At 40.8% G+C, this 12,543-nt stretch overlaps 1 protein-coding gene across 2 annotated transcripts; it reads right to left on the bottom strand.

Annotated features, from left to right (window-relative positions):
• Positions 1 to 4,962: 4,962 nt before the first annotated feature.
• On the bottom strand, positions 4,963 to 11,901 carry LOC147424883 (calcium-transporting ATPase 10, plasma membrane-type-like). Of its 2 annotated transcripts, XM_086499794.1 has the most exons (3): positions 11,074 to 11,901; positions 8,573 to 8,652; positions 4,963 to 8,356 (listed from the first exon to the last, which is right to left on the bottom strand). In XM_086499794.1, the coding sequence occupies exons 1-3, from the start codon at positions 11,096 to 11,098 to the stop codon at positions 5,186 to 5,188; spliced, it is 3,276 nt and encodes a 1,091-aa protein (XP_086355920.1). In that variant the 5' UTR covers positions 11,099 to 11,901; the 3' UTR covers positions 4,963 to 5,185. The 2 variants fall into 2 exon arrangements, with proteins under 2 accessions (XP_086355920.1, XP_086355919.1); XM_086499793.1 differs by having other exon boundaries at positions 4,963 to 8,624; positions 11,074 to 11,895.
• Between the last annotated feature and the right edge of the window lie 642 nt (positions 11,902 to 12,543).

Genomic DNA, 12,543 nt, shown 5'->3' with positions numbered 1-12,543 from the left:
GACATAGAAAATCAAAAATGCATTTGAATATCATGAAATCCACCAAAAAAATCATAGAAGAGCTAAAATTGGCTAAAAAACAGGATTTGACAATTTTTGTAATTTGGTCATCACTTACAACTTTAATATTTATTTCTCCCTAGAAGCATCAGGACATGTTGAGGACTACTAAAGATAGTTCTCTAGCATTATAGACCTCACAAAAATGAATTCTAGAGTGGTATAGTTGTAAAAAGTTGAAAAAAGCCAAAAACAGGACCCGTTTTTTCACACAATTTAGGTTGTGAAATGTTGTGCAAGGACAAGGTTAAAGATGGAATTGATATTCCAAAAAAATGTCGAGTTTTTTTCAGCTCACGAGACAACTTTCTAGATAGATAGCACCTCAAAATCCATTTTGAAACTCTTGACATAATTCAAGGAAAATGGTCACTTCACAGGACATAAAAGTGTCCCAAGACATAAAAGTGTCCCATTACCAACCTAGTGTTAAACTTACAAATTAAATGTAAACACAAATGTAAACGCAAACTTAAACTAATTTTAGACTTAAAATGCTTAAATCAATTTTAAACAATACAAATATAAATTTATAACAAAAAATGCAAACTTAAACTTAGAAATTAAACACAAATTTAAAACCATTTACTTAAACTTAAACTCAAAAACATTCATTAAAACTAAATTTAAAAACATTTATCTAAATTTAAACTCAAATTTGCAATTACCTGACCAAAAACACAAATCTCAAACTTACATCATATAAACAAATTTGAAATTTACATTTAAACTTAAATGAAGTAGGTATATGCATAGATAAACTTGAATGTAAACCAAAAACATAAACCAAAAATAAAAAACATACAACGAAAATCATTTAATTAAATTGAAACTTAATCACTCACTCAAATTTAAAACTAAATTTAAGTTTAAACTTAAACTTAAACTTAAAACCACATATTTAAAAGTAAACATAAACTAAAACTTAAAATTTAAACTTAAACTTAAAACCACATATTCAAAAGTAAACATAAACTAAAATTTAAAAATTAAACTTAAATCTTAAGAAAAAATGAATGTAAATTTAAAACTTAAAACCTAAAAGCTAAACATTGATTTTGAAAATTTAGATATTATATATTGAGCTTAAGTCATATGTTACATCTTAAATTTATATTTGAATCATAAACTAAAACTTAAATTTATACTAATCAAATTTCAAAATAAATTTGAACAACAAAATGCTATCAGAGTTTTAATGTAAACAAGAATTCAGTTGTTATTAATATAACTAGAACTAGAACAATAACATATGAAAAAGTAAACTTAAACACTTAACAACATTTATAAAAGCTTTTGTAAAACATTTAAAATTACTATTGATTTTACTAATCTTATTTGAAAGTAAAATAAAATCATAACTTTCTTTAATTTTTTTGACTTGTGTGTAAAAAAGCACATACGTGCATTTGTACATGTGTATGTATGCAAATTTACAAAATGTATGTGTTTTTAGTGTGTATGTGTATGTGGAAGTACGTATGCATGCATATGTGTGTCTTTCTATCCATATCGTGTACATAATACACACCCCACAGAGAGAGAGAGAGAGAGAGAGAGAGAGAGAGAGAGAGAGATGAGGGGAGGGAGAGGAGGAAAATTTTAAGGTTATACTCAACAAAGATAAGCACTTTTTTTTTGCAAATACCTAAAAATCAGCTCACGATATGTTTCAAATTTTTTAAATCCTTCTTGGGCATCGATGTACGCGTTGCTTTCACAATCTTTATTTGCGACATTTATATTGACGTGACCAAAACTCCAAAAGTGCCAAGTTCCTAGCGTTGCCAGCCTAAAGAAGCACTTGTAGTGTACAAACACATGCAAACATAATGATATATAGACATGTGTATGGTTTACACAAAAGAGTTATGTTTTTTTCAACAAGAATACGAATATTGTGGGTTTTGACAGGTGGATATATTTGACTTTCTTACTATTGCATACGTTTTTGTGAGTGCATATGACAAGAAAAAAAGAGACGCAAAAAATACATAAAAAATGTTATAACCTCAACATGCATTGGTCACACACAAGTTGAGATGTTTGTAAAATCCATATCCCCAAGCGAGAGCGAAAAAAATTTAAATACAGAATCATTGATGGAGCAATGGACATTGTAGAGCATAGTGGCTTGTCAAGTTGTTTTTTTTTTTTCTATTAAGCATAACATGCAAGTCCATTAATCTCCAACCACAAATATCCCCACACAAGGGACAACTAACTCTTAACTTCTCAAAATTAAACTTGATCAATTGTAACCATATCCATTAACCTCCAATAGGCAGACCAAGAGGTTTTTTCTCCAATTCTTCTTTTGCTCACAAAAGCTAAATCAGTGCTTAAATTTCTTTTATTCTAGAGAGCTTGAAAAACCTTCACGTGGAAAATTCTAATGATAAATTAGCTATATTTAAATGTTTTTATATTAGATTTTTGTAATCTCTATAGGTGTTTTTATATCTTAATTTAATTGTCCCTCCTTTCTCTTAGACACAAACAGTAAATACTGAATAAGAAGAAATTAAGCACTTTCTTAACTACCTGTAGCATCACATATTGTTGGCACGTGGTACTTTAGGAAGCTTCATAGAGGCTTTAAGCGTTTTGTGGAGCTACTTGTAGCACCGCATATCGGCGCATGGTGCTATAAGAAGATTCATAGGGGCTTTAAGTCCTTTTGTGGAGCTTCTTGGAGCACCACGTGGCGGCACATGGTGCTATATGAAGCTTCATAGGGGTTAATTTAAGCGCTTTGAGGAGCTATCTATAACACCACGTGTTAGCACATGGTGTATAGGAAGCTTCAGAGGGGTGCTTGTAACACAACCGTGGTGCTATATGAAGCACCACATGTTGACATGTGGTGCTCTAGGTAGCTCCACAAGAGTTTATTTTTTTCTTCTACGACGTTTAGCAATTGTGGTCGAAAGAAAAATTGGGCAAAAAAAAACTCACCACGTGCCGACATATGGTGCTATATGAAGCTCTGCAAGGGCTTAACTCTACCTTTGCAAACACTTGAGTCATTGTGAACAAGACAAGAATTAGGGAAAAAAGCTTATATGGAGCTGCTAATAGCATTGCATGTCGACATGAGGTTCTACATGCAATTTTGAAAGATAATTTGTTTTCCCAGTTCTGGAGAGGATTCCTCACCCCTTGACAATGCTATGGCATTGTGAATACTCGTACTTCCTAAGATTTTCTTGTTAGGCCACTACATAGTTGCTTCTTGTGGCACCAGTACTGACACATGGTGGTATATGTAGCTGTGGGGGAGCTTTTTCTCCCCTATAGTGTTGCTTCATGTAGCACCGCATGCAAAGTTTCCCCTTATAAAATTAAGCCCCTATGGAGTTGCTTCTGGTAGCACCACGTACCAACACATGGTGCTACTAGCTTCAAAGGAGCTTATTTTTTCCACTTCTCTAGCTAGAGAACCCCTTGCCACTTGACAATGCTATGTCATTTTTTGTACTCTTACTTCCTAAGCTCTCCCCATGGAATATGCACCTAGCCCTTGATACAAATTTTAAAAACTTTCCAAGGCCTTAAAATCATCTTCTTTGAAGATCTTAACCATGGTAGCTAACGCACATAACACGGTTTTGGCGTTTGAAACGGAAACAAGTGTGACTTTTTCTTGGCATGCAAATGTTTACTTTTTCTTAATACTTCATGTAATAAAAATTGCAAGAATCTCTCATTTGGATAAACAATGTAATGTTTTTTTATTAAAAAATTGTTTGAAAACTTTCCGAGTGCATGTACTTTGGTGTTTTCAATCGGAGCACCAATTTTTTCATTGATTGATTGCATGTGTCTACTAATAAGAATGCAAAAACATGTCACTAATCACAACATAGAGTGCAACACATAGGTCCTGACCATTTAAACATTTGCTTGGGTAATCTCGCTCGGGCTACGATAAGACTCTGTTCAGGTTATCCCCACCTAAACCGCAGAGATACCTACAAAGGCATCACAAAGTGAATATTCTTTTGCATATTCAGAAAAGCTTTTATCAATAGTCTGCTCTTAAAACAAAGGATATGCATAGGATCCATACCCTGTTTTTCCCAAAGACCCACTATGCCACTCATAGTGTATCCTTTCCTGGAAGAGACAAAAACTGCCGAGGATCCCCAAAGAGTTGGTCTACCGGTAAGGCTTTGGCTTCTTAACACATGGGTGGTTGGTTTAACACCCCCGTTGCGTCCCCTCTAGAGGGACACCTTCTGCTCACCTGGTGTTCATGTTGCTAGGACTCTTGCCCTTGAACACTCGAGTGCATCCTCCTCCTCGGGTGGGTCATTCGAGGAGGTTCCTAGCTTGCTAGTTCTCTTTGCTATCCCATGGTTCACCAATAGGTGGCCACGGTGATGACTACACGTGGCTCTTACCCGATGGGTCACTCGAGGAGGAGGTTCCTAGCTTGCTAGTTCTTTCTGCTATCCCATGGTTCACCAATAGGTGGCCATGGTGATGACTACACGTGGCTCTTACCCAATGGTACACGGCCCTCGCCCGACCATGTTTCATGGCTAATATTTAGAAGGGATAAGCACCTCCCCCTATGGACCCTCGTGTGTGATGTCCCTTTTTTCCCCCAAGGCAGAACTTAAATGAAAGATACCAATAGCAAGTGTAGATACTCGTGCCTCACGATGAATTTAACTTTTCACAAGCGCAGGCCTAGTGGTAAAGGTGAGGGCTTTAAGCGCACCCACTATGGTTCAACCCTTGAGACATGAGGGTGTGGGTGCAATCCCGTAAAACAAGTCGAAGCGAAGCTTTGAATGGCTTAAAAAAAGGAGAAAAAAAGAGAGAAAAAAGAAGAGACTGGCCAACGAATGCATGGGCATAGCAAGCATTGTGTATTCCCAAGCACCTCATTCATTATCAATTTGATGGTTTTTTGTGTTTTTTTGGCTGCAGTCTCTACTAGACAAGCTCATCAGACCTGCATGGCATTCTTTTCTGTAAACCACCCACATAGCTCAAATGTAAACCAGTTCAGAAAAATGTGTTAAATAGTGGGAAATTTTTGCAATTCTGGAAAAAAATAACAATAGAAAGCTTCAACAAATGTCTAGCAGCTCTAGCAGACTACTAGACATGACTAGTGTTGATCATTGACGACTCCTAACTGAACATCACTATGTCGGTGTCGCTGCCACCATCGCCACCGCAGCCACGGTACCCTCATTCTATACATCCATGGCTTCTTGGGGACAGGAATGAACTTTACAAAGAAAGCAATTATCCAACTCATGATCCCCATTGCTATACTTATAACCCAATACTCCCAATCCAGCTTCACTGTTGATGCAAATTTGTTCAAAAATTCCACAATCACCACCTGCAGCACCACTGTGATTCCCATGATCCCAATAAAGAGCCAGCTTGATAGAAGGCCACTGAAGACATTCCGTTCCTCTAGCTTGCGACAGTTGACTTCGTTAAAGAGCTGGCAAAAGACAAAGGCATTGAATATGATTGTGTTATTAATATCCTCTGCTCTTGGGCCGCCTGACAACCTCAGCAGGTCTTTGCCTCTGAATTGGAAAACCAGAAGAACTGCAATTTGGTAACAGGCCTGTGAAAGAATGTTTCTCCACATGACATTTGTGATCAACGGCTCTTTCCGTCCCACTGGAGGACTCTCTAGCAGCTTATCTGTTGGACGCTCTGTGGCGAGCGCAAGTGCTCCCAAACTGTTCATGATAAGATTCACCCAAAGTAGCTGTATAGCAGTCAATGGCACATCACCCGATGACACGGCTGCAACGAAGTTGACAGTTAATGCGGCTACATTGACAGTCAGTTGGAATTGAATAAATTTCTGAATATTGCGATACACTGACCGTCCCCATCCTACGACTTTCACCACAGAAGCAAAGTTATCATCCATAATAACAATGTCAGAACTCTCCTTAGCAACCTCCGTTCCTTGAATGCCCATAGCTAAGCCTATGTCTGCTTCACGAAGTGCAGGTGCATCATTAGTTCCATCCCCTGTCACAGCCACTACCTCACCCATATCCCTTAGTGCTCTTACCATCAGCAGCTTGTCTGATGGTGAAGAGCGTGCCATTACACTTATCTTTTGTAGTTCTTGTGCTCTCATTTCCGGACTGTAGTTTCGAAAAGTTGCTCCTTCAATGGCAAGGTTCCCTTCTTGAAGTATTCCACACTCGGTAGCAATGGCTCTTGCAGTCATAATATTATCGCCTGTTACCATTCGAACCATTATGCCAGCAAGCTGACACCGACGCACAGCATCTGGAACCTCTGTTCTTGCAGGATCTTTAATACCCACAATGGCTAAAAGGGTTAAAGGACCTGTAGGCAGCTTCCATTCTTCACCCAGTCGATCACTGGGAACATCACCAACATCCATTTCCATCAAAGCAAAGGCTATGCAACGCAGGCTTTCAGAAGCCATAGCTTCGATTACACTTAACAAGTGATTTCTTTCTTTGATGGAGATGGGCATTGCACTGTTATCAGGATAGAGAAGCTTATCACTTTCCGCCAACATAATCTCTGCAGCACCCTTCCAATGCACATGCACCTTGCTACTTTCCACAGGCCGTACGGCCACTCCTGCGCGCTTCTTTATTGAGTTGAACGTCTCTACCTGCAAGATGGTTGTTTCAGATTTTACACTCACATAATTCATACCCAATTTAAGCCCCCATGCTAAAACTGCTTTTTCTGTTGGCGAACCTGATACTTCTGGTTCTCCACCTTCCAAGGGAACATATACACTACCGTTACTGTTTTGCACTATACCTTCAAACAGCACCCTTATGTAATCCTCGTGAAGGATTCGAAGCTCTGTGACAGGGTCTCGCATCCCACCCCCCACCCAGGCCTTCACTACTATCATTTGATTAAGTGTAAGTGTCCCTGTTTTATCGCTGCAAATGGTAGTAGCACATCCCATAGTCTCACAAGCTGACAACCTCCTTACAAGGGCCTTATCTGCAATCATCTTCTTCATTGCATAGGCTAAAGTGAGGGTCACAGCCAGTGGTAGACCCTCTGGCACAGCAACCACCAATATTGCTACAGCAGTCTCAAGAATATCTACTACAGAATTGAAGATATCACTTTTTGAGGTTTGCCCAGACTTGAACTTCCCAGAATCATTCCGACCCTCCGTGCGACCCTCGAAGTAGAATACAAGCAGTGCACATAAAACCAAAACAGCTACAGTTGTTCCCACCTTCCCGATGAAAGTGGCCACCCCATTCAAACGTACCTGCAATGGAGTCTCTTCTGCTGTATCATCCCCAAGGGAAGCCATTAATTGGCCCCAATCTGTCGACATTCCAACTCCCGTAACAACCATCAGACCATGCCCATCATCAACTTTGCCACCGGATGAAAGGAAAGGCGCTTTACGATGCACGTGAACTGGCTCACTTTCTCCTGTCAAACTCGATTGATTTATGTATAAAGAATGACCATCGATGAACAGGCCATCTGCAGGTACTTGATCCCCAATGTTCAAAAGCACAATGTCTCCCACCACAATCTCAAATATTGAGATTTCTTTTCTTCTTCCTCCTCTTACAACCTCAATCTGTATATTGCTTTTCTCCTCATTCAAAGCTGAAAACTGTAGAGATTGCCTGTAGTCACTGATAGAAGTGACCAGGATAACAAAGATTACCGCAAAGGCAATGCTCACACCATCATACCAACCTTCTTTAACACCACGGGTCTTCATACCCAAGGACAATGTTAAAACTGCACATACAATCAAAATAATGAGTGTAAGGTCTTTGCTTACATCAACGAAATAAACCCAAAACGGTCTACGAGGTTGTCTTGGGTATGTATTTGATCCAAACATTCTCCTCCGGACCTCCAGCTCTTGAGAATCCCCATTTGCACCCGTATCTGGACTGGTTTTGAGCAAGGACAGGACCCCTTCAATGCCCCCAAATTCCTGTAAAGTTTCTACTTGCTGCTGCTGAATCATAATCACTAGCTTTTGAGGCTCCACGTTGAAGTCATCTGAGGCATTAAAGACCGCCCCCGCCTTCGAAGAAAGATTGACTGCCTTGACAGCCGGTGCACCAGTCGAGAGCCACCTTAGGCCCTCGTGTCTCAGCTCCTCCTCCTCGTTCGTTGTTGAACAGAACCTGCAGGCAGCATTGATCAGCACAAGGATGGACTTCTTCCAGCCTTGAAGAAGACTCTTTGTTGTGATGCCCGTTGGAGGGATATTATTAAAAACATCCTCTTCTGCTTGACATGTGCTGCGCACGGATGGCTCCTGGAAGGAGCTTTTTGATGATAAATTCTCATTACGTGCTGGTAAGAAATGATCATCTGAGAGGAAGCTCCTGATTGAGGACAACATGATTTTCTATTCCACGAGAATAATCTGCGAGGGGAGGCCTTCCACATATGTAAAATTCCAGGGTGTTATATGTGCTCCTCTAAATATGTTCTTTCTGATTTGCAAGTTTTCCCAGATTATCTGTATGACCTGAATTGAATCAGCCTCAAGAACATCGACATCCCAATCCGACGACTGCAAGCTGTGAAGCACTCTACTGACCTCAGAAGCTGAAACAATATCAGGAGCATGAAAGCATGAACACATCACTTCATCACCTTATAAACAGCTTGTCAAATTAGCAGTCCTCAAGCTCAATGAATCCAACAAAAACATCTCAGTGATGAATGTAAGGCTCTGAAAATCATTTTGTGGACCCGGCTTCGGATCCTTCACCCCTTTATCAGAACGTTAAAACCCATATTTGATAAGGAAACTTCTACATAAATTGGAACTTTTAACTAAAAATCTCGAAATTTGAGCCGGCCTGAAATCCTTCTTGCAAAAAATTGAGGCAGTCAATTTTTAATTTGAGGAGGTTTTGGATAAAGCGAACCTACCTTCCTGCCTATCTACAGCAGAAGCACAAATAAAGCTTTTAAAAGCCTCGCCATGTACACGTCTAAGTTGCACAGCCTCAATTGTACTTGCTTGGCTACCCACATCTTTTTGAAAATCCATTTTATTAACTTAACAACTCTCAAAATTGTAAATGATCACATCTTTGGTAATCTCAGCAATTGATGATGCAATAGCTTTTTCCTACATATATGATATCTACCAATGTGAGAATTTCACTTGTCCTTGCAATCATTCTCAAAAAACCTTCAAAACCAGCATGGAGCTTGTCACTGCTGCACAACAGTTTATATGATTCAAAGGATCCATCACAAAACCCAAAAGTTCTGAATAAACAGAGCCACTAGAAACCTTTGACAATCGACTTTCCTAAGCATATTGCCATGGACGATCCAAGTCATGTGGTGATGGTTTTTCAAATTCACACTAGATCTTTGCACACGACTCTAATATTTGTGCGTGTTTTTCATACAATGCATAACATCATGAGCTTCTGCTCGAGAGGCACCGCATACCTAGCTAGGTAGGATTGGGGGCAGGGAAACCCCCCCCCCACCGGGCCGACGGTCCCCTGCTCCCAATTGTACTTAGCTAGGTATGTGGCGCCTCCCTCACAGAAGCTCATGATGTTGAGGTAATTAAGTCACAATGTGGGAAATATTGTGAAAATTTGTCCAAAACTTCTTGTGATAGCACAAATATTCCCAATCTAGGGCTTGTGGTCATCAAGTTAAAGCTGGGTCTTGGTATGCATTAGCAAGATTTGTGAGATTTACTTGATTTTACAAAATAGTGGCTATCCATGTTGTGGGTGATATTGGCGAGACGACTTCCACAAATAGCAAAAAGTCGCAAATACAAAGGAATTTGTTTTTATTAAGAGACTTCAATGAGGGAGAACATGCAAAGCATGTTCTTCTATGTAACTCTTTCCTTTCAAGCTTTATGTGAGAACAGAGATTTTATTTTTTTAATCTTTGATATCACTAAAACAATTAAGTCTATGGTCACGCGAGGCTTAGTTTCCTTTGACCCTCTCTGACGGCGAACAACTTTCCACCGGCATAGTTTTGTAACTATGCCAAAAAAGGCATAGTTACAAAACTATGCCGGTCCATTACCGGTCATCTCCATGAATCTCTCTTTTGTATTTGCTTTGCTTTCCCTCTCTCTACCTATTGCTCACGGTGACGCCCTCAACTCCTATAAGACAATGTCGCAGGCCTACAGATAACTAAGCATCACGTGACCATAGCCTAAGAGATAGGGTGACTCGCTTTTACTTACGGTGCTGAAGGAAAGGACAAAATGCATAAGAAGTCTCAAGGCAACAAGTCCAATTTAGTTGTATAGAATCGACCAAAAATGTTTTGTCCCAGTGCAAATTGAGTTTTTCATACACATTTGGACTGGTTGCTAAACATTGAATGGTCCAAGAAACCTTGAAACAACAGTACAATGACTGCCCCAGCAATCTCAAATCCCACATGCTCAAGGTGGGCACAACACACACAATCTCGTCTACATATAGATGTTCAGGAGCCTGATGTTCTCATAATCACTCGGAAGAGGAAGCTTCTCTGCTCCGCAAATCGCAAGCAACCATGGATAAGATAGGCTTCGCACGCAGGTGAAGGCAGCGTTTTGCGTACGTCAATCTTTCAGCTTGGCAGCTTGTGAAAACTCAGCTAACTTTGCCAAAAACAGCAGAGTTGGCTCTCATGGGCAGTGTTTGGAAGGAAGAAACAAGCCACTGAATTCTTCGCAGCTGCTGCAGTCCAGGAAAAGACGAAACTGCTGAGCGCATGAAAACTCTTGCCTAATTGCCTGCGTGAGACAGCGCTCTTAAAGCATTACGCCCCTGACCATGCGCAGTCTGAGTGATTGCTAGCTCATGATCGGTAGACTAGCCTTAATTGCCATGCTGACCAAAAAGCTGGAAGGTCAAGAAAATGCGCACAGCGCCCGCTTCATGAACGGGCGAGAGGTAGCTGTGTGTGTGTGTGTGCGTGCGTGTGTGTGTGTGTGTGTGAGAGAGAGAGAGAGAGAGAGAGAGAGAGAGCGGCTCTTACCGTGTGTCTCTGATGAGCTTTGCATACAACCGCTCGGGTGCGGGCGAGGGACGTGCGTTCGGTGATGATATAGCTAGGCCTGATAGCACCGCTGCATTTGTTGTTTCCCTCTTTGGCAATCGGCGCTTTTGAGACCAAAACGGCAAGAAGTTCTAGAACGTCAAGCCTTCTAAACTCGACGTGTGCCAGTGCCGCCTTTCCTGCAACTTCCTTGTGCGCTCGACATCACTGGAAGCCTTCTCTCACAATTAGCTCTTTGCAATATCGGGAGCTCTGTTCCCAGCCGGTCATCTTTGAACCTCATGTTTTGCTGCAGCTTCTTCCATATAAGCCATCTTTCACCATGTTTTCTGTTCTGTAGACCAAATGATTTCGGAAGTGGTGCTCATGTCTTGAATCACACACGGGGTGCGCGCTCACACACACACACACACGAGGACAGTCGACGATGGGCAAAACCCACCATCTTTAAGGAAAAACTTCCAGAGTGCTGCCATAAAACATGGAGAGCCCGAATCCCCTAGCGCGCTGACGCAGTGCCCAAGCTACATCATGACATGACAGAACGTGCTTCTTCAGGCAGCAAAATACATGCTGAAATCCTTAAAAAAAGTGTTGTTTCGTGATGATGTTCCCTCTGCTCACTATGCATTTCGAGTGTGATCCTTTGAAGAGGCACCAGGGACCTTCAACAAGCTTCCAGCACAAAATGTGGTCACTTATTGCTGGCTATGCCCAGCTGCATGGCATTTGGTAAGGAAGCTTTGAGTTGCTTCCAACAACAGAGTAGGAAAACAGAGTCTTTTTCAGTGTTTTTCATACAATGCATAAGATCATGAGCTTTTGCAGCTCGAGAGGCACCGCCCCCCCCCCAAAGGCCCGGCGGTCCCTGCGCCCAATAGTACCTAGCAGGGACTGCCCAATAGTACCTAGCTAGGTATAGAGTGCCTCCCTCACAGGAGCTCATGATGTTGAGGTAAGTCACAATGTGGGAATTATTGTGAGAATTTGTCCAAAACTTCTTGTGGTACGTGCTTTAACACGGAATGCATTGATTGTTGGATATGCAGAGCATGGGCTCGTTGATGAAGCTTGAGTTGGCATCAGGCCTGAAAATTGCAGGGCACCCTTACCCATCCTAGGGAAGGGAAATTTTCAAGAGTGCCCGTCCCATGGGAAGGGTTGTTTGGCATTTTCGACCTTCAAACTGAAGGGATAAATTTTCCCTGCCCTTCCGATCAAATCTTTACAAAAATCCAGTTTTTTCACATGTGTTTTTGAACAATTGAAACTTGTAAAGAAAGTTCTAAAGTACAATGAGAAAGGGTGCACTTTGAAGACATTGCACATCAGTACTAAAATTCATTTCCTACAAAATACACAATGAGTAAGAGAAGTAGTAAGCTATAAATGGAACATGCAAATATTTGGAACTTGAAATGTCCTATAATGCAGCTGCGATGACGACAT

This window comes from Adiantum capillus-veneris, chromosome 25 (genome assembly GCF_014529385.1).
Source record: "Adiantum capillus-veneris isolate H3 chromosome 25, ASM1452938v2, whole genome shotgun sequence".
NCBI lineage: Eukaryota > Viridiplantae > Streptophyta > Polypodiopsida > Polypodiales > Pteridaceae > Adiantum > Adiantum capillus-veneris.
The sequence above is the reverse complement of the archived record's forward strand: the minus strand, read 5'-3'. Positions and strand labels throughout refer to the sequence as shown.

What these genes read in the sequence shown, in the direction of transcription:
- LOC147424883 (XM_086499794.1), bottom strand. Translation starts at nt 11,098, where the DNA reads ATGCAAAGCTCATCAGAGACACACG. An exon ending in AAGCTCATCAGAGACACACG is followed by an intron (nt 8,653 to 11,073) that starts GTAAGAGCCGCT and finishes ATATTGTTTCAG; the next exon opens with CTTCTGAGGTCAGTAGAGTG. An exon ending in TTGAGGCTGATTCAATTCAG is followed by an intron (nt 8,357 to 8,572) that starts GTCATACAGATA and finishes AGCTCCTTCCAG; the next exon opens with GAGCCATCCGTGCGCAGCAC.